The sequence below is a fragment of the Microtus oregoni genome, unplaced genomic scaffold (genome assembly GCF_018167655.1).
Source record: "Microtus oregoni isolate MIOR12 unplaced genomic scaffold, Mior012 000000F_ref0000247, whole genome shotgun sequence".
NCBI lineage: Eukaryota > Metazoa > Chordata > Mammalia > Rodentia > Cricetidae > Microtus > Microtus oregoni.
In genome coordinates, this window is record NW_024543059.1 from 69769211 (window position 1) to 69791489 (window position 22279).

Consider the following 22279-nt stretch of genomic DNA (forward strand, 5'->3'; position numbering starts at 1 on the left):
ACAGATGTTCCCAACCAACCACTGACTCTCCTGCCCCCTTCTCCCTAGACACCTCTGCACTTGGCCGTAATCACCAAGCAGGAAGATGTGGTGGAGGACTTGCTGAGGGTTGGGGCTGACCTGAGCCTTCTGGACCGCTGGGGCAACTCCGTTCTGCACATGGCTGCCAGAGAAGGGCACGATAAGATCCTCAGTGTCCTTCTGAAGAACAAGAAAGCAGCGCCCCTTATTGACCACCCCAACGGGGAAGGTAAGGGGCAGTCGCACGGCCGCAGAACCTTCTCTCAGCTTCTCCAGAATTGCTTGGCACTTGATAAATGTGTGTGCCTTGACTTTGACCCACAGATGGTCTCTCGGCCAACTGGAGATTATGTTGTCTTGTGGTTATTTCAGCTGTTTACCACAACAAACTCCTTTAAAAGTAATTTGGGGGGCTGGAGAGATGGCTCAGTGGCTAAGAGCATTGGCTGCTCTTCCAAAGGTCCTGAGTTCAATTCCCAGCAACCACATGGTGGTTCACAACCATCTGTAAAGAGGTGTGGTGCCCTCTTCTGGCCTTCAGGCATACACACAGACAGAATATTGTATACATAATAAATAAATAAATTTAAAAAAAAAAAAGTAATTTGGGAGCGTCACTTAGTGTTTTTTGAAAAAGCAGGCCTTAGCAAACAGTGATCTTATACTACATAAAGCATCAGTTATATGGAGAATGTTTATTTAGTAACTTGGTGTCTCCCGTGATCATAATAGGAGCTTGTGGCTTCTAAAGGGAGAACAGTGGCCCTTCAGAGCCTTTGAAGCATGTCCCGAGCAGAAACCAGAAGTGCTGCAAGCTAGTGGCCTCCCTCCTTCCCACAGCCCTGTTTCGCCAGTCCCGCCCACATCTGTGTCTTTGCTTGGTCTCAGGTCTCAATGCCATCCACATAGCTGTGATGAGCAATAGCCTGCCATGTCTGCTGCTGCTTGTGGCTGCGGGGGCAGAAGTCAATGCTCAGGAACAGAAGTCTGGGCGCACGGCACTGCACCTGGCCATGGAATACGACAACATCTCGCTGGCTGGCTGCCTGCTTCTGGAGGTAAAGGACATGCTTGTGCTCTTGAATTACATCCCCAAGGGAATTTTAGGGAAGTCGTTTCAAAGAATGATGCCAGTGCCTGCTGTGCATCCATCCCTGCATAGCATCTGCACATGAGTTCAGGACACACTTCCTGCATCCCCAGCTCCAGCCCCGCTCTCCGACTGGGGGCTTCCTCAGTGAAAGGGCCAGCCTAATACAGCAACTGAGAGGCCATGCAGAGAGGGGATAGAGACTAGTGGGGAAGAGCCTCTGCTAACTTTCTTTGTGGGCGGATTTAGGGCGATGCCGATGTGGACAGCACCACCTACGATGGGACTACACCTCTACACATAGCAGCCGGAAGAGGGTCCACCAGACTGGCAGCTCTTCTCAAAGCTGCAGGTAAGATGGCCTGCCGGTCACTGATGGGCTTGGGCATCAGCCATGCAAACTCTGCCTGGGAGTGCAAAACTTCCTCCTGAAGCTGCGGTTCAGCTCCTGGGAAGTGGGTAAGGGAAGGAGACATGGCTGGTCATGCTTCAGTTAACACAGAGGCTCTGTTCGGCCTGGTGATCCTGTGTTTACCTTGATGGTCATGTCATGAAACACTAAAGCTCGCTGGCATCCACTGCTTGTGCTATGTTCAGGCACCGTGCTGGCATCCCACATCCACTATCCTTTACTGTATTTAATCCACGGGGGCTGCTGGAGATCAGCACTGTTGTTATCAACCTTGTTTTATCACCAAGCAGACAGACTAGAAAGACAGGCAGGCCCCACTCCAGTGTCCTAGACAGCTGTGTGTCACCCCCACAGCCGGGACCTGCAGACTCTTATCCTCTGCACCATGTGTCTTCCTACTTTTCTTGGATTCTCAGGTAGTGTTCTAGTCAGTTCTCCAGTCCCTCAAAGCACAATATCCCAGCTCATCTCATGTCTCCAGTGGCTGATGAGATTGGCATTTAGTTTACTTCAGAAGTTGTTTCGGAAAAAAACTGTGGAAGGCACATTCTCCATCGACTCAAGCAGACTGGATTCTGTATGGACTGTGTGGAAAGGGTAGGAGAGCAGAAGAAAAGAAGCAACAGCCTTTCTCTCCTCCTTAGTTGAAGTGAACTGTGTTCTCTCTGAGAGGCCCCAGCTGCGATGCGGGAATCATTTTGGAAGCCACTGATTATATTGAAAAACAGTGTTGGCTCTGACCAGACGCAGTGGTGCACACCTGTAATCCCAGCACCCAGGAGACTGAGGCAAGGGCACTGCCTCAAGTTTAGGCCAGTTTGGTCTGCATAGTTCTGGGCCAACCAAAGATAAATACTGCCTCAGAAATAAAAACATAATTGAGAAATGTGAAAGTTATTCATTTGAATTTGCCCTGAAAATGTAGCAAACAATAGCTTGTGTGGTACATGGTACAAAGAAAATCGTACAAAAAGCCTAGCAGGGCATCCTCAGCATCGGGAAGGTCACATGACTCTTCAGGACATGCGGAGCCCTCGGGGCTGCAAACCGTTTCTCCATCATGCTCCTGGCCATGCTGTGCTGCCATCATAATAGAGCATGCCAGGCTGCAGAGGGCAGCGAGATAGCACAGTGCTGGCCCAGTTCAGATGTTCTGCCAGCAGAACTGAGGCAAAGTCTTCATCCCAAAAAGCTGTCCTGAGCCTCTGTTTGTTAAATATCGAGCTGAACACTGGCAGAATAGCCAGGAAGACTCCAAGAGGTAGCCCGCACTAACATTTGAATTACTTTTTGTGTTTCCTTGCTGGAAGCTGAAGAACAGGCTAGATTCCCAAGATTTGTTAGCACATTTTTTTCTGTAACAATACATCCTACCTGGCACAGGGTTCTTTTGGTGTTTATTTTCCTGTTGCTTAAGAGTTAGGGGCCTGAAAGTGTTGCAGCCATGGATAAAACTGGCCATGCTGCAGTAGACATCAGGCTGTTTTGAGCAAGCAAGAAAAGAGAGTGAGGTGTGTGCACTGGTGGGTGGAAAGCGAAGATTCAAGGCTCACCCCTGAATGTGCATGCTGGTCCCTGTAAATTGCCGCTGATGTCTTAGATTAAAATGCATCATTCAGTGAGATACATCCTGCAGAGTTGCAGGTCGGAGTGTTTGAAGTCTTTTGTTTGTAATAGTGTCCTTGGCTGTAGAGGGCATCCTTTGATAGCTTTTCAGTAAAAGAAGTTGTTTTAAATTTTCCTAGTCATAAACATTAGCCTTTAAGCCGGGCGGTGGTGGCACACGCCTTTAATCCCAGCACTCGGGAGGCAGAGGCAGGCGGATCTCTGTGAGTTCGAGACCAGCCTGGTCTACAAGAGCTAGTTCCAGGACAGGCTCCAAAACCACAGAGAAACCCTGTCTCGAAAAACAAAAAAACAAAACAAAACAAAAAAAAAACACATTAGCCTTTAATAAGGAAATTGCCCTTAGACACGTGACCCCTGTGTGCTGTTAGAAGTTGATGAGCTTTGCAGCTTACCTAACACTGTCCTGCCTGACTCTGCAGGAGCAGACCCCCTGGTGGAGAACTTTGAGCCTCTCTATGACCTGGACGAGTCCTGGGAGAAGGATGGAGAAGACGAGGGAGTGGTACCAGGCATCACACCCCTAGACGTGGCTACCAACTGGCAGGTGAGCCCTGCCCAGTCCATCTCATGGTGCTTGAGGGGAGTCAGTGGCTCGGGAATGGTTAAAACAGATGGCCTTCTTGGCACTCTTCTCCCTGAAGAGCGTGCCTTTGTGTGAAGTCTGCTGAGCAAGAGGCGTATTTATCTTGAGATGCCTATCCCTGAAAGATCTAGGTCAGCTGAGCCCTGAGAGTGAAGCTGCTTGCTTCCTCAGATCACAGTGGAGATGTGAGAAGTTCAAAGAGCCCAGAATCCACAGAAGAGTCACCCTTCGGTGCATGTGACCGGAACCTTGTCAGCTCTTGTCAGAAGCTAGTCTGCTCAGAACTCAGGTGCAGGTTTCTGAACACAACAATAAACTAGGAATTCGCTTGTGGATTTCTATAAACATGTTAAAAGCCTTTCTTAAAACTCAGCTGAGTTAGACTTAAAGGGGGAGGCAGTCACTAGGTAAGTGAACCAAGGGAAAGGGCCAGAGGGCAGAGTGGGCAGTGTAAGTACCTGAGACAGTCAGGCTTGCAGGGATGCAGCAGCTCCTTATCTACACCATCTGGGCACTTCCTGGGGGCCCGTTTGCTGGGCTGGGTGTCCCTCCAGGGTACACATAATACTGACCCACTGCAGAGACCCCTGACCTTCATAACCTGTGCACCGTCAGCAAGGGAACTAGAGAAAACACCAGGAAAACCTCTGTAGTTAGGACTTTTAAAAGTCCATTTCCAAGTTGGGCAGTGGTGGTGGCGCAGGCCTTTAATCCCAGCACTCAGGAGGCAGAGGCAGGTGGATCTCTGTGAGTTTGAGGCCAGCCTGGTCTACAAGAGCTAGTTCCAGGACAGGCTCCAAAGCTACAGAGAAACTCTGTCTCGAAAACAAAAAACAAAAAATAAAAGCTTGTTTCCATGAGTATCTCTTATGATTTTCTGTCCAACAGGTGTTTGACATACTAAATGGGAAGCCATATGAGCGTGTGTTCACATCAGATGATATTCTACCACAAGGTGAGCTGTGCCAGAGCTGATTCTCTCAGAGTAAACCCCTGCTGTGGTTTATGGGAGGAGAGGAAAGCCCTGCTTCAGGCTGTGCTGCCAGAGGCCCAGTTCTTAGTTCAGAAACAAAGAGCACTGGGGTTGTGAAAAGGGGGAAGCTTGGTCCTGATCCAATTGATAAAAGCATAGGCCACTGCTGCTTAGCTGGGACTCTGGACTTTCTAGAAGCTTCACTGCTTCCATCAGAAGTTGGGGAAGCAAAATGATAATGATGGATCTTCTCAGATTGATTGTCCCTGGACAGTTAAAGCAGCCGTGTTTCTTCCTCAGGAGACATGAAACAGCTTCCCGAAGACACCAGACTACAGCTCCACAAGCTGCTGGAGCTCCCTGATCCAGACAAAAACTGGGCCACTCTGGCACAGAAGTTAGGTCTGGGGATACTTAACAGTGCCTTCCGGCTGAGCCCTGCTCCTTCTAAAACCTTCATGGACAACTATGAGGTAAGGCGCCACCTTGCTGTTTGTAGTTGACTGTTAACACCACTGGCCAGGGCACAATCCCCTCCGATATGTCATAATTTTGTAGATGAAAACTAGCCATTGCCTAGAGCACTGAGAGGCTAAGGGACCCAGGCAGGATGGAAGCCTGTCTTCCTGAGAAGACCCATTGCCTGCCTCTAGACATTCCTGTTTGCAGACTCACAGAGTCTCCCTGCAAAAAGTGCTGCTCACCACACCGGTGGGCTGCTCTAAGCTATGATCAGTTTGCACAACCCGTTTCCAAGAGGAACCCAGGGTCATGGGTTCCCTGTTCTGTGAGGTGACTCCTGCTGGAACAGTTCCAAGCCAAAAAGTAGGAAGCATGGGGAGATGGTAGCGTGTGAGGCCGTCCTTGTTAGATGCTGTCTTTTCTCATTCTGATCATCTCTGGGCACAGATGTCGCTGCCAGCAGCTTCCCTGCTCAGTGAGCTCACAAGCTTCTCTCTCTCCCTCCCCTCTGCTTTCTTTCCCTGTCCCTCATCCTCTCCATCACCCTCATCCTCTCCCTCTCCATCTCTCCTGTGATTTCCTGAGTGATGTTTGATCCCTGTTTCCTCAGGGACTCCTCCCGCTGCCCTCCCCAGACTCCCGGCTCTCTGGAGCAGACACAGGGAAGAAGGGATAGGTGTTGATGTTTGCAGTCTGCACAGGGGCTGGAACACACTCTCCCTTTTCCTACCAGGTCTCTGGGGGCACCATCAAAGAGCTGATGGAGGCCCTGCGGCAGATGGGCTACACAGAGGCCATTGAAGTGATCCAGTCAGCCTTCTGCACCCCGGAAACCACAGCCTCCAGCCCCGTGACCACTGCTCGGGCCCCCGAACCGCCTCTCTCATCTTCCTCTACAAGGCAGCACCTAGGTAAAGAGGCTGAGAAATCTCCTTTTGCTCTGTGATACGGCACTGCAGTTCCCTTTCCCAGTCTTTTCTACAGGATATGTCTTCCTATGGCACACACTCCCCACTCCCTACCATGCTCCCATATACATGAAGGGGCAATTCCTACAGACACTCACATTGGCACATGGGTCACTTACATTCTCAGTAAACATTGGTTACGGGGGTTAAAGAAACACTATCTCACATATTTGTTCAATTTAAGGAGAGGTTCTAAGAAAGATTAATAACCCTGGGTTCACAAGACAAGGAGCAGCAACCAGACAATAGCAGACATAATGTATGACCCTTCCTTCCATGCCACCTGCCTTAGGTCCTCTACCTCCTCTCTCAGGTCCTCCATGTCCTCCCTCAGTTCTCCACCTCCTTCCTCAGGTCCTCCATGTCCTCCCTCAGTTCTCCACCTCCTCTCTCAGGTCCTCCACCTCCTCCCTCAGTTCTCCACCTCCTCCCTCAGGTCCTCCACCTCCTCCCTCAGTTCTCCACCTCCTCCCTCAGGTCCTCCACCTCCTCCCTCAGGTCCTCCATGTCCTCCCTCAGTTCTCCACCTCCTTCCTCAGTTCTCCACCTCCTCTCTCAGGTCCTCCACCTCCTCCTTCAGTTCTCCACCTCCTCCCTCAGGTCCTCCATGTCCTCCCTCAGTTCTCCACCTCCTTCCTCAGTTCTCCACCTCCTCTCTCAGGTCCTCCACCTCCTCCCTCAGGTCCTCCACCTCCTCCCTCAGGTCCTCCATGTCCTCCCTCAGTTCTCCACCTCCTTCCTCAGTTCTCCACCTCCTCTCTCAGGTCCTCCACCTCCTCCTTCAGTTCTCCACCTCCTCCCTCAGGTCCTCCATGTCCTCCCTCAGTTCTCCACCTCCTTCCTCAGTTCTCCACCTCCTCCCTCAGGTCCTCCACCTCCTCCCTCAGGTCCTCCATGTCCTCCCTCAGTTCTCCACCTCCTTCCTCAGTTCTCCACCTCCTCTCTCAGGTCCTCCACCTCCTCCTTCAGTTCTCCACCTCCTCCCTCAGGTCCTCCATGTCCTCCCTCAGTTCTCCACCTCCTTCCTCAGTTCTCCACCTCCTCTCTCAGGTCCTCCACCTCCTCCCTCAGTTCTCCACCTCCTCCCTCAGGTCCTCCACCTCCTCCCTCAGGTCCTCCATGTCCTCCCTCAGTTCTCCACCTCCTTCCTCAGTTCTCCACCTCCTCTCTCAGGTCCTCCACCTCCTCCTTCAGTTCTCCACCTCCTCCCTCAGGTCCTCCATGTCCTCCCTCAGTTCTCCACCTCCTTCCTCAGTTCTCCACCTCCTCCCTCAGGTCCTCCACCTCCTCCCTCAGGTCCTCCACCTCCTCCTTCAGTTCTCCACCTCCTCCCTCAGGTCCTCTACCTCCTCCCTCAGGTCCTCCATGTCCTCCCTCAGTTCTCCACCTCCTCCCTCAGTTCTCCACCTCCTCCCTCAGGTCCTCCACCTCCTCCTTCAGTTCTCCACCTCCTCCCTCAGGTCCTCCATGTCCTCCCTCAGTTCTCCACCTCCTCCCTCAGGTCCTCCACCTCCTCCTTCAGTTCTCCACCTCCTCCCTCAGGTCCTCCACCTCCTCCCTCAGTTCTCCACCTCCTCCCTCAGGTCCTCCACCTCCTCCCTCAGTTCTCCACCTCCTCCCTCAGGTCCTCCACCTCCTCCCTCAGGTCCTCCACCTCCTCCCTCAGGTCCTCCACCTCCTCCCTCAGGTCCTCCACCTCCTCCCTCAGGTCCTCCACCTCCTCCCTCAGTTCTCCACCTCCTCCCTCAGGTCCTCCACCTCCTCCCTCAGGTCCTCCACCTCCTCCTTCAGTTCTCCACCTCCTCCTTCAGGTCCTCCACCTCCTCCCTCAGGTCCTCCACCTCCTCCCTCAGGTCCTCCACGTCCTCCCTCAGTTCTCCACCTCCTTCCTCAGTTCTCCACCTCCTCCCTCAGGTCCTCCACCTCCTCCCTCAGGTCCTCCACCTCCTCCCTCAGGTCCTCCACCTCCTTCCTCAGTTCTCCACCTCCTCCCTCAGGTCCTCTACCTCCTCCCTCAGGTCCTCCACCTCCTCCCTCAGGTCCTCCACCTCCTCCCTCAGGTCCTCCACCTCCTCCCTCAGGTCCTCCACCTCCTCCCTCAGGTCCTCCACCTCCTCCCTCAGGTCCTCCACCTTCTCCCTCAGGTCCTCCACGTCCCCCCACCAGCCACCCCCTCCCTTCAGCTCCCATCCACACTCGTGTCCTGCCTTGTTTTCCCATATTAACAGTCTCACCTGTCATTCCCCTAAAGCATACAATTGTAGGAATGGATCTCAGTACAGACCATGAACACTGTACTTCTTACAGTCTCGTTATTCTGCCTTATTCAAACCATGCCATGCTTTCTCTAAACCCAACAAACACCCTTTTCTTCTTGCTCAGCTTGTACCTTTGCCACAAAACCCCATTGAAAACAGAAACAATTAGCAGTCTCTTGTGTTTGACCAGGCCAGTATTGTGTGGGAGGTCTTCCCTCTGGGCTCGGTAGGTTGTGTGCCCTCTGCCTGGGGCAGTCTTCCCCCTAGGGGACATCCCTTTTACCTTCAGCAGGTCCCTGCCTGATTCTTGCCTCTGTTCTGTTTTATCGGTTGCTTCCCCACCTGCTGTGGATAGCTACCTAGTTATCAGGCCGTCATTTCCTCGTCCTTAAAACATAAACTCAGAGAAAACAATGCGTGACTTCCTCTGGCATTCCTTAGCTGGGTCAGGCTTCTCGGAAGAACAGTTTTAAACGTGTTGCCCGTCCTGTCACCTCAGCCCTTTGCATCTGCTTCTGTCCCCACCGCTCCTAGGCCTGCTCCACTCACATGGCCTCACCAGCCACCTCCCTGCTCATGTCCCTGATGCATCTGTCATAGCTGGTAGCCCATACTCAGGGCCTCACATCCACCTTGCTCCCTCCTCCTCACTGTTTTCTATAGCTAGCCCAATCCTAAGCTCCCTTCTCTGCGGCGTGTGTGTGTCCGTGCACGTGTGAGGTGTGTGTGTGTTCGTGTGTGTGCACTTGGTTTCCTTATGGCATTGCTGTGAGCTTAGTTCTGGTTTTTCCTCCTCTCCACTCCCTCTTCTTCTCACCCCCAGTCCCACCCCGCATCCTCACTTGCACCCCCTACCCTTCCCCTCTGAAAACCCCTCCTCCCCCACTCAGTGCCCCTTTCTAGTTTCCTGGCTGCTCCCCACATGTACCCCACATAAGCACACATATGTGACTATTGGACGCTAGGATCCACACGGAAGAGAGGACATGCAGTCTTTTTCCCTCTGGATTGTCTTGACTAGTATTTTTCAGTTCCATCAATTCCCCTGAAATTTCACCTTTCTTGGTATCTGAATAAATCCTGTTATCTGCACACAGCTCTTCACCCTTCCACAAACTCATATTGGCTACATCCATCAAAAGTATAGCCCTCTTCCAGACAAAGACAATATTCTAAGAGCTGTCATGAACATTTTCTGGCACTCAGCGCCTCATGTTCAACCTAGCAGATTGCCTTCTCTCCTTGACTCCAGTCCAGTCCAGCCAGCCTCATTTCTTGCTGAACTCCAACAGGGACTGTTTCTTTGCTGACCTCCACGTCTGTTCTCTGCACCACAATGCTGTCACAAGGCGTTCACATGTCTCCTATAATAATTAAAAAGTCAGTACTCAGCAGCTAGAAAGATGGCACTTTGTGAGCCAGACTGTTTCCTCCTGTGTCTTTGGAAAAGCCAGGGGGTGGGAAATTCCTGCCATCCCAGGAGCCAAAGCATGGAGAGTCAAGCATTTGTTTAGTGTATATTAGGCTTCTGTTTTCTTAGTCACTCTGTACAGAGAATAATCTCCTCTGGTTAGATCCCCAAGAATGCTTCCCAACAAATAGAATTTAAGTTTTTAGTATAGACACATTTTTACAAAACATCCTCATTTTCGTGCACCAAAAATTTTTCTAGGCAATGTGTATTATTTAGTAGCTCATACAGCACAAAGAGAGATCTCATTCTTTTAGTTCCTACTTCTGTTATGAATTTATTTTGTCATATGTTCAGCAGTTTTCCTGGCTGTAAAAAGTAATAGGGCAGTTAGAAAAATATGCCTCATTCCTAAGGGGAAAATATGTATATTCTAATTCAAGAGAAATCAGAAAGGATTCCAACAGAGACAAGATATCAAGAGAAAGATGTACTCTTGGCCAACTCCAATCACAGCAGTATTCTGTCATTTGCTGTCTTCACGCCACTGTGAGCAAAGCTGATGAGCATGGGTGGCCAGGTGGCATGTGGTGGCCGGTGGACATCGGTCTATACAGTGGTCCATGGCTGGTCAGGGAAGGGAGGCCTGCTGCTGTGAAAGGTGGGGTTTTTGTTTTTCTATGATGCCTAACCAAAAGTACCTTAGGGGAGGAAAGGGTTTGTGTCAGCTTACAGGTTACCACCCGTCACTGAGGGAAGTCAGGGCAGGAACTCCAAATCAGAAACCCTTGAGGACTGCTGCCTGCTGCCTCGCAGGCCCATGCTTAGCGACTGTCTCACACAGCCCAGGACTACCTCTCAGGGAGCGATGCTGTCTATAGTGGGCCAGGCCATCCTACCTCAGTTAACAGCGAAGACAGTCCCCGCCAGACATGCCCACAGAGCAATGCCTTCTGGGCAGTCCCTAGGTTGAGACTCTTCTCCGGTGAGTCTAGCTATGCGAAGCTGGCGGTTGAGGATGGCTAGGACAGCGGGGCAGAACAAAGGCATCGCCTTGGCCTAGCCAAAGCCTAATGAGTTTGTGCTTTCTCCACAGATGAGCTCCGGGACAACGACAGTATCTGTGACAGTGGTGTGGAGACGTCCTTCCACAAACTCAGCTTTACAGAGTCTTTACCTGGAGACAGCTCAGTGCTATCTCTGAACAAAATGCCCCACAATTACGGGCAGGAAGGACCTATAGAAGGCAAAATTTAGCCTGCTGGCAGTTTCCCACACTGTGTAAACCAAAGCCTGAAATTCCATTGCATCCATCCAAAGGAGGAAGGCAGAGTGAGTCCACAGGTGCTGGAGGGTGACCGGCCTGCCGGGCCGTTCCTGATTTCGTCCAAGGCCTCCTGAATTCGGCTTCCTTTCTTGGTTCTGAAATGACTGAGTTGTCCCAAGCAGATGGTATCTAGAGATCACAGCACTCGGCTGTGGCTGGGGTATGGTGGCTTGAGCTTTTCCAGCTGCTACTGGATTTCACTCGCTTTGTGTCATTGCTGCTGTCCCTCTGCTGGGTTCCTGCTGTCATTAAAAGGTGTCACTGTCTCCACCTGGTGTCCTTTCTAGCCATCTACAGTACAATTGTGCATTCAAATTAAGATTAAGGAAAGATATTTTTAAATGAGTAACGTGATGAGTAATAAAAAAAAGACATTGCTTTTTCTAACGTGGTTTATCTGTGATTTGAAAAAAAAAACATGAACTTAACAATATTTAAAACCTGCTACAATCAATGCTGAAAATAGTATTTTCCCCCCTTTTCTGCATTTTACTATTGTAAATATGTTTTCTAAATCAAATACTTTAAAAGAAAAAATGTTGGATTTATAAATGCTATTTTTTATTTTACTTTTATAATAAAAGGACAAGCTCATTGTTGACCTCATCTTGTCTGATCTCTGCAAATACTTTTTCAGAGGAGTCCCCGTAACTGGGTCAATCCACAGCCTGTTTACACATCCACGTTCTCCCCTAACTGGACCAGTCCACAGCCTGTTTACACATCCACGTTCTCCCCTAACTGGGTCAGTCCACAGCCTGTTTACACATCCACGTTCTCCCCTAACTGGGTCAGTCCACAGCCTGTGTATCACATTCTCATTCTCCTTTAGACACATTTTTAAAGGTAGAAATGTGCAAAAAGACAAATATGGAAAGAAAAGTGTTCAAGACTGAAGTTGAGTTTGGCAAATTCTGGCCCAGGAAACCTCATCTGGATACATGGCACCAACATTTTCCATTCTATACATTATCCCTTCCCCGTGTATTCTTTCTGCCTCTGTGATGTTAACATATTGAAACATACCACCTTCAGGATACGTCATGGCCATTGCCTTCATGAACACACAGTAATTACAGCTGACTGCACAAAACCTGGCCCTTCTCATAAACATGCCAAGCCTTGAGTCGCCTTATAAATTCAACATGAGCTCAATAAAAGTATGAACCATGGGGAAAAAAAACCCATATGGGGAGGGACTTGTGTGTCACACACACATACACACACACACACAACTGGCCATGGTTGCTAGGGAAGTGAGGCACCATTTCTTCAATGGTGTAGCCCCTGGTAAACTGCCCATGCTCCAGTAAATAGCGCTCTACCCATCCTCATGCAAATAGCCCTAATTAAACCCAGTTAAACATAAAAGAATGAAAGCAAAGGGGTTACAGTGGGAGTAGGAAAATAAGAGAGGGCATGGGGGTGTGTGGCTGATTGCACTACATTGTAATCATGTTACAGATTGTAAAGATATATATATATATATAAATTAAAAACTAAATTTTACCATACCTAAAAGGCCTTCCGGAATGAAGCTTAGTGACTCTTCACTTGCAGTTGAAATTAGAAAAAAGAAAGATTAATGAATAGCTTTAAACAGGCCCCGTGCTGGGCGCCAGTATGCAAACAAGGTCATTTGGCTTGTGGTGTAGAAATCAGATCCAACACCTTTGGGCCCAGCTGTTAAGAGCACTAGATGGTCTCCCAGAGGACTAGCCAGTGGATTCAATTCCCAGAACCAGCACGGAAGCTCAAAACCATGTGTAACTCGAATCCCAAGGGATCTGATGCCCTCTTTTGGCTTCTGTGGACACCAGATATGTACACGGTGCACTGACAGACATGTAGGCAAAACACCATGCACACATAAATTAAAGAAAAAAAAAATCTAAAGTCTTGCCCATGCTAAGCAAGTGTCCTACCACTGAGCCATTCAAGATGCTGGAACTGGTGGGCACCTTTAGGAACTGCCTCCACCACTCGGCGGCGCAGGAATGCCTGTCCCAGCTCTGTGACATACAGATCCCCGGGAGGCAGGCTAAGGTGGTACTGGGTCCGTCTCCCTCTGTTCACCCTCTCACAGATCTCAAGCTTTAGGTTCCCCAAATAGATACCTTGTATGCCAGTGTCCACATGAGGGTTGGTATCCCAGAGAACACCAGCTACACAGATGCTGGTCGTAAAAGTAACCCAAATTGGGGGGCAGGGAGACAAAATATTCCCAACTCACCGAGAAGAAAGTTGAGGTCTAGAGAGCTCAAGTTGGTGGTAGCTCAAATGTTGCTGAGTTTTTAACCATATATTTAGCTCCTAGGCTGGTGAGCATGATTGTACGAGAAGATGTAGAATGACTGAGCCTATCGATAGGGATTAGGTATAAGATTAAATAAAATGTCAGTGATCAAGAGATTATTTTTTGTTGTTTTCAATTTTTTATTAACTAAAAATTTTTAATTATTTTACATCTCATCCACAGCTTTTCTCCCCCTTCTCCTATTTCCTCCCCTCCCCTCCTCTCCGTCACCCCTTCCTAATCCACACCTCCTCCACCTCTGTTCAGAAAGGGGCAGGTCTCCCATGGGTGCCAACACAGCATGGCATGTCAAGTTGAGGTAGGACTAAGCGCCTCCCCTCATAGTAAGGCTGGGCAATGCAACCCAGTATGAGAACTAGGTTCCTGAAAGCCAATCAAAGCATTAGGGACAGGCCCCATTCCCACTGCCAGGAGTCCCACAAGTAGATCAAGTCACATCACCATCACACATATGCAGAGGGACTAGGCTGGTATCATGTGGGCTCCCTAGCCATTGGCCCATAGTCTGTGAGCTCCATGAGCAAACCAGATGTTTCTATGGGTCCACTTGTGATGACTCTGACTCCCCCCACTCCCCCACCCCCTTCCTCCTTCTCCTCAACAGAATTCCAGTGCTTGACTGTGGATCTCTGTGTCTGTTTCCACCATTTACTGGATGAAGGCTCTCTCATGACAATGGGGTTGTCACCAATCTGACAACAAAGATGGCCAATTCAGGTTACCTAGCCACTACTGCTACGAGTCTTAGCTGGGGTCTTCCTTACAGAACTGCCTCCCCCTCAAGTCATATCTTTCATTATTCTCCCCTGCCATCTATTCCTCAACCTGATCCTTCATGTTCCCATCCCCGCCTGCCCCCAGTTTACCCAGGAGATCTCTTCTGTTTCCCCTTCCCAGGGAAATGCATGTGTCCTCCTTTGGGCCCTCCTTGATATCTAGTCTAAAAGATGACTATTTAATAAACCGATATCCCAAGCGGCTTAATCACCAATTAAGTCAATTAGTCTGAGTCCTTCTCTATCAAAATTTCCAGATGTATGAAATTTTAAACCATAAGAATATTAGACATAGTACCAATCATGGATAAATAATCTTGAAGTCAAAAGGCCCTTTAAGGAAGACGTCATCCTGGAGTGTAAAAACAGACTGGGTTCTCCAACTTAGAAGTGTATCACGAATAAATAGAACATTGTTAAAAAGAAAATTCTTTAAATATTAAGGGAAAGCTAAAAAAGAAAAAAGTTCTATATTCTATTATATTACCATTTCTCTGCCCTGACACGCCCTTGTTATTCTGAGTTTTGAAACCTATAAAATGAAAAGGTGATTTTCTGGTGTTCCTTAATACTTCTTGGAACAACTTCAGCCCGGTCCTCTCTATGGCTGTCAGTGGCTGTGCCTTGCAACATGATGTTAACACCCACCCTACCGAGAGAGAGAGAGAGAGAGAGAGAGAGAGAGAGAGAGAGAGACGAATGTCTTGCTGAGTCTAGGCCACCTGCGGCAGGGCAGAAAAGATGCAAAGGGACTTCCAAACTTAGATCCTAACTTCTGCCAGCCCTCCTGGGCATTCTCCTGGAACTCAGTTACCAGGTTCAGAGGGAGTCGAGCAACCACGTAGAGAAGCCCAGCTCCGGTGGTCAGCCAACAGCCTTAAGCAAGATCCTAGCCAATGCCAGCCAAGCCAACCTGCCAGCTGCTGGTGACCTCACCTGGCCTTTGGGCTGCCTCAGCAGATGCGGCCCATAATAGAGACAGGCTGTTTTGCTGTTCTGCTCAAATGACAGATTTGAAAGCAAATGAAATGTTAGTGAGGGTTTTAAGCCCAGGTTTCTGATGAGACGTGAGACAGTTCCCCTGCCAGAAGTTCCGCGTAAAAACATATTGACTTAAAACAGGCAATAGTTGTATGCGCCTTAATCCCAACACTCAGTAGCAGAGGAAGGCAGATCTCTGAGTTGGAGGCCAACCTGGTAAGCAAAGCGAATCCCATGCAGCCAGGGCTACACAGAGAAACCCTGTCTCAAAAAGCAAAAGTAAATAAGAAAATACTGACATGAGGAACGCCAACCAGACTACCCACGGGCCAATATAGAAAATAGCATGTCTACTCTTTAATAAGCAATCTAGGCTCTCCTTTGTTCCAGAAACTTCCCCTTCTTAGACTGGTCTCTATGCTAGTCCACAGGAAGGTGGCAACACTGCCTGCCTCTCTAAGGAAGGAGCATCCATCCACCTCTGTACCAGCAGATGGGGACAAACAGCAGAGGCAGTGCAGGTGGCTGGGTGGGAAGCTACAATGGGCCAGACATAAGCTTGCCCTGAGAGCTGTCTCCCAGCAGGCCGCCACTCGAAAATAGCTTCCTCAGAACTTCAGTCATCTTTTGAGGTTCCTGAACTCTGCAGGCATAACCCAGATCTTCCCAGGCTCCGCAGCCTTTCGTCTTCAGCAGAAGGAGCCCTGCTGCTGTTCATATACCCACGGGGTCCCCTGCGGCAGCTCTCTGCAACACAGAGTCAGACCCAAAGCCTGCCAAGTCTTAGCAGAGAAAAGTGAAGGGGGAGGAGCCACACCAGCCCCTTTCAATCAAGGATCACTAATAATTCTCCAGACAGCGATGAGTGGGTATTCACCCCCAGTTTCCAATACAGAAACAAGGCCTAATTTGGGCCCATCCCAGATTCAAATCCCGGTCGGACCAACTCCAAAGGCTATCTTTGTGGATGTCTGAAGTCGTTGATGAAAAACTAGCTTGTTTTTAATAAAAATGTGTGCAGCTCTGTGCAAAGATGGAGCCATGATGGATCGACCCATGTGCAATGTGAGCCGAGAATATCACTAAAAAGACATATTGCTTGCTTAAAACCATCACCAACAAGCTAGGATGCGCACACATGAATTATTCATGGGCTAGAGGTCGCTGTGCCTTTCTTCTTCCTATTTTGTGCTTTCCAGGAAATTTTTCTTTCTGACTTATACTTCCCCTGGTAATGGATGTGAAGAGACACAGGAGTCAAAACAGGGTGAAACCATATATATATACATTTCTTTCACTATCACAGAACTTAGGGCTGGGAGATATCTTGAAGGTTACCTATTCAGACGCTGGGGTGTAGCCGAGTTTAGAGCTGTTCCTCCAATGCTGTGTGAAAGATCTCAGGCTGGCAGACTGGCAGACCTTATAGACTGATTTCTTCAGGAAGCTATGGTCCATTGGGATCCCAGCCAAAGGGGAGGGGCAAGTTGGTCAGTCAATCACACGCTTTCTGCAGACAGTTGGCACGACCTTGACGGCCACGGGAGAGAAGCAGTGATTGCTTCTCGGAGAGTCTATTTATTCTCTCCAGGCCAGAAGCCTAGCAGACAAAGCAGGAGTCCCTTCTCCAGGTTCCATCAGTACCCAGAAGCAGAGTTAGGGCTGGAAACACAAAGCCCGAAATAGCAAGAAACACCTCCCACTGGGAAAGCCTGGACCTTGATGTTGGATACTAAGTCCCAAGGTTGTTAGCTCTGTACTACAGGGAAAGAGACATTTTTTGCATTTCGAAGCTGTTTTGTATAGCCAGGCTTGTGGTGCATGTCTGTATTCCCAATGTTCAGGAGACTGAGACAGGAGGATGACTATCTGAGGCCAACCTAGACTGTATCGTGAGACCCTGTCTCCAAAGCAAACGACGATGATGATGATGATTTTGAAGTTCACCTTCCCTTTCCCCAAAGCAACAGGGTACGACCTAAGGGACAGTATAACTCAAAGATTTGAAGGGGACACTTCCATAGCATGGGGGATTTTGTCCTGCGGACACCTGTTTATCTCCTGACCAAATGTGCATATTCCTTATGCATTTGAAATAAATTTCTTTTTGTGATTTGGAAACAACTTTCTTTAAAAAAAAAAAACTAAGCAAATATCTTTATGTGTGAGTGCTTCCACTCAAAAAAAAAAATTCCAAATATTTATTTCTGCAACACTCTGAGGTAAATGGAGGGGTTACTCTTCACGCCATGGCCCACAGGACATACGTGCCCGTCTGTGAAGAGAGAGAAGAGCTGGACCAACACTTGGTCTTCAGCCTACACTGTTTGGTTCTCAGCTTCACTCTTTAGCCAGTCACAAAGTGCATGGCGCCTTGAAGGACAAATCAACCACATTGTTATACCAGAAGGAGCAGCCTGCCAGTCAGGAGCACTGAAGGACTACTTACAGCTGGCCAAACAGCTGGAAGACAGCAATCCACCAAATTAACTCAGCTAAGAACACTAAAATCAGAGAGAACTCCCAGGACAGGACAGGACGGGCCTCAAGAGTGCTTTGCTGGGCCAAGTGAGGGTGGCACACCTTTAACCCCAGCACTCGGGAGTCAGACGCAGGTGAATCTCTGTGAGCTTGAGGCCAGCCTGGTCTACAAGGTGAGTTCCAGGACAGCCAGGGCTACATAGAGAAACCCTGTCTCAAGAAAAAAAAGAAAGAAAGAAAGAAGGGAGGGAGGGAGGGAGGGAGGGAAGGAAGAAAAGAAAGAAAGAAAGAAACAACAATAACAAAAATGTGCTTGCAGGTCTTTTTTCCTTTACCCATTCTCCTTCCGGCCCCTTTCCCTGGCTTGGGAGCCCCCAGATGCTCGTTTCTCAACACAGTCTAGCCTTGCTTGCTTCCTGGGGTACATCCCCTTCCCTCAACAAGTAACTAGCCCTCCAAAACCCACCCATACTCCGCCCATGCTCCACCCACACAAATACAGAATTCTGCCTCCCAACAGAAGCACAGGCAGACACAGAGAGGCCAAAAGGACACATCTGTGAGACAGGACACCTGTGAAGTACTGCAGCCTCCCACTCAGGTCTTGACACCGAAGCTAGTTAATGGCCCTTTCTACAGCCCCTGCACCTTGCCATCCATCACTGCCTGGGGCACAGTAGCACCACCGTCTCCTCAGGAGTGAGAACAATGTGGGCTCACAAAGTATTTGTGTGAACCCCTCAGACCTATGCAGGCAGAAGCATCTCTACAAGCCCTCCCAGTTGACCCCTTGAAGGTCAGAGTCATCATTTGGCTCTGCCTTCCCACGCCATCCAGCCAAAGCCTGTAGTGATTAGGAAGCAGCTTAATGTGCACAGCCTGCGAGCCAGCCGCCTTCCTGGCTCTGAAGGGCACAGAGTCTCCTGAAGGCTGCAGAGATGGGAAGTGGGATGCCCATCCCTTTCCACAGGCCAGGTCGCACGCACGCTGCCTGCCATGCAGCGGCTGATGGCCACAGCCTTTCTTCTTTCTTTTGTAGCTCCTCTAACTCCTCCCTCGTCTATTCCAGAGGCTTAGTGTCAAGTTTCCATAGAGTCCCAGTAATTAAATTTCAGTGAGAAGCCACTCAGGGCTGGAGTGGTGGCACAGCTTGTAAAAGGTGAGCACTGCACGCGTCTGGCAGCCTGAGTCGGATCGCCAGAAGCCATGGAAAGGTGGAAGCTGAGACTGATTCCACAAAACACACTACAACACACACAAAAGCACAAACGCAAACACAAACACTCTCTCTCTCTCTCTCTCTCTCTCTCTCTCTTTCTCTCTCTCTTTCTCTCTCAATAATGACTCCGCAGCTACTTTTTGCCAGGGTAGCAGGATGGATAGAAATGAAGTTGAATGAAAAGCAGAGCAGGAAGCGGCTCCTGGAATGGAACCTGGTGACCCAGCCCTGCTGTTGTTGCTGTTGTTGGTCTCTGCCAGGAGCCTGGAAAGAAGCCAGAGCTCAGCCAAAAGAGCTGTAGTCCCCTGACTTCGTCCTCCCCAAACCCCACCTTCTCCCCCATCCCTTCCTTCTTTCCCCTTCTCATTCTTCCTTTCTCTATCACATTCTTTCTGCCTTTCTCTCCTTCCCTCTTCCTGTCTCTCATTCTCTCTCTCTCCTTTTCCCTCCCTTTCTCTTTCACTCTTTCCCTTCCTATCAACTGCCCTCTCCCCGCCCCCTTCTTTCACTCATCCTCCTCCCTAACAGTGGCCCACAGATGCACTCCAGGGTAGTGGCAGTCAGCTCCCACAGGTTCTTCCTCACCCTCCCCTCCTATCTTAGAGTAACAGGGGCAGGAACACACACACACACACACACACACACACACACACACACACACACGAGCTCGCTGAAAAGTCAGGCTTGGCCAGACATTGGCCAGCTGCCTCCCAGCACAGGAGATAAGTAGCCTCTGTGGCAGCTGCAGAGCCCCCTGCACAGTCACCCAGCAGGGGCCCCGCCTCTCACAGCTCTTTTGTTTTTGATTTGATAAAACTGGACCAAGCCATATTGAAAAAGGAGGAGGGTGGATCTGAAATATAGTCATCTTTCTGCTTCTTCAAATTAGGTCATAGAGCCTGGGACCATCCACACCCCCAACCTATAGTGTTAAAGCTTTAAATATTTCTTTCACTTTGGTCAAGAGACTCCCTAGGCCTGATGGCTCCCACGATCTTTTGTGGAACGGTAACCATAAGGCAGAATTTACCGTGAGCTTATCCCTGCTGGCACTGGACAGACTGATCCCATTTAATTCACGGTGATTCTATGAAATACTTGTTATTATTGACCATGTCTACAAGAGAAGGAAATTAAAGCTTGGATGTTCTGTGACTGATTCAAGATTAACATGTGGTGGAGTTAAACAAAGTTGCATCCAGGCACCGGGAATGAGTGAGCCAGCATCCCAGGGTTGAGCGGAAGCCCATGTGCCCACCCTACACTCTCCAAAGCCTATGTGTGGGACCTCAAAGCCTAGGTAATTTTGTGGAGGTGATTTTGATTGATTATAAGATGAGATTGCCTGACTATGAGCGAATTCAGCGATTACAGGCTTTGCGTTTGTTTTTTTTTTTTTCTTATAGAGACAGGTAAAACCATTATTTGGCATGAACTTTCCCTTATTAAATGTTAATAGGTCATTCAAATTTCTAGAGCACTTTTGGACCCCCGTCTGCCAGCCAAATGGGCTCTGTGACTTTATCCAAATTTCCTATAGGTGCATCTTCGGACAGCCAGTCAGGGTAGGATAATGGGGTGCTTGCTGCTCCTCTCCACTCCTTATCCCTGGGTCTCCAGGGGGCACTGTTCCCAGCTACAGACTCCGGCCCAGATGCAAATATACGTACCTCCCTAGACCTGTCCTGCTGCCTCCGTATAGAGGCAATAAGCATAATAGCTCACATTTGCTGCATCTGTGCTATCGTTATCTACCCATCATCTCATTTAGTTCTCACAATTGACGTATGAGGTGGGTTAAGTCATACATATATATTCTATATATAAAGCAAAGGCAGAGAAGGGCTGGGAAGATGGCTCAGCTGGTAAAGCGCCAGCTGCTGAAGCATGAGCATCTGCATTTGGCCCTCCGCCATCCCATAAAAGCAAAGGGTGGCGGGACACACCTTTAACCTCAGAGCAGGAAGAGCAGAGGCAGGCAGATCTGAGAGCTCATTGGCCAGCCAGCTTTGCTGAATCAGTGAGCTGCAGGTCAGAGACAGACCCTGTCTTAAAAAAAATTAGGTAGAGGGCTGGAGAGATGGCTCAGAGGTTAAGATCACTGACTGTTCTTCCAAAGGTCCTGAGTTCAATTCCCAACAAGCACATAGTGGCTCACAACCATCTGTAATGAGATCTGATGCCCTCTTCTGGTCTGCAGGTGTACATGCAGGCGGAATACTGTATCGATAATAAATAATAAAGAAAACATTTTTTAAAAAAAAATAAAGTAGAGAGAAGTCAAGGAAGACATCCAACATTGACCTTTGGCCTCCACACACCTGCATGGTAGCAAACATATACATATACCACACACCCAAATAAAAAATATAGAAATTAAGGCACAAAAGGACACAAACCCTGCTAGTATTGGACCAGTATTCAAACTTAAGTACCAAGTATGCCTAATGTCAAAGCTCATCCCTTTAATTGTATCAATTAGGATACAATTGTGGTTGTCAAATCAGAAGGCTTGCCTGCAAGTCGATTAAACAAATGAGAACTTTTGGTACTCTAAGACCTGAGTTCAGGGATGGAGGGCTAATTTAGCAGCTCTACACCATTGCTGTCCCTGTCAATACTCTTTCATCAACAGTTCTTAGGTGTCAAATTCTCAAACAGATGCTTCTCAGTTACACCCAGGAGCGAGATCCACTTCCAGTACCTCTCTGTAAAAAGCTATTTTATATGTATGACTGTTTCACCTGCCAGTATGACTGAACCACCTGCATGCATGCCTGGTGCCCAAGGTCAGAAGAGGGTGTCTGATCCTTGGCAGTTACCATGACAGATGACTTTGAGCCATCTCATGGGTGCTGGGAAGCAAAACCCAAGTCTTCTGGAAGAGCAGCAAGTGCTCTCAATCAATGGAGCCATCTCTCCAGCCCCTCCAGTATCTCTCTTACTAGACAGGGAAGCTCCTATCATACAACCTATGTCACATGCTTGACCAGACACCATCCACTAACAAAATGGAATAGCTTTGCTATAACAAAGTATGATTCACTCCCCGGAGCTAGACACAGCCTCCTCCACAGAGCAGACTGTCTGGCTCTTGGCTGGCCAGTCAGTAATAACTGCTCCAACCCCTAGGAATGTATGCAGTGTTTCTCAGCACCCAGTTTTGCCAAGGCCACGATAAGCAATGATAACAGAATAATACGAGGGTGCTTCCCAATATGTCAGAGGCAACAACGCATGCCAGTTTTCAAACAGAAATGTCCCTGTTCCTGAGAGCTCTGGGTAACGTGTGCAAGATCACTCGGAATCTTGCCCACTGCACAGCAGGAGACGGCACAAGGGAGCATGCTAAACCTTGCTAATGGGCTAAA

General features: G+C 49.0%; 1 protein-coding gene across 2 annotated transcripts in view; it reads left to right on the top strand.

Moving 5' to 3' along the window:
• Positions 1-11740, top strand: part of Nfkb1 (nuclear factor kappa B subunit 1) — a 116955-nt gene extending 105215 nt beyond the window's left edge. For both annotated transcript variants that reach the window (XM_041655084.1, XM_041655092.1), the window contains 8 exons: positions 49-250; positions 910-1079; positions 1361-1463; positions 3572-3696; positions 4624-4690; positions 5009-5181; positions 5904-6081; positions 10904-11740. In XM_041655084.1, the coding sequence (XP_041511018.1) occupies positions 49-250; positions 910-1079; positions 1361-1463; positions 3572-3696; positions 4624-4690; positions 5009-5181; positions 5904-6081; positions 10904-11064 (1179 nt within the window). In that variant the 3' untranslated portion in view covers positions 11065-11740. The remainder of the gene's footprint in view (positions 1-48; positions 251-909; positions 1080-1360; positions 1464-3571; positions 3697-4623; positions 4691-5008; positions 5182-5903; positions 6082-10903) is intronic.
• Positions 11741-22279: the final 10539 nt, after the last annotated feature.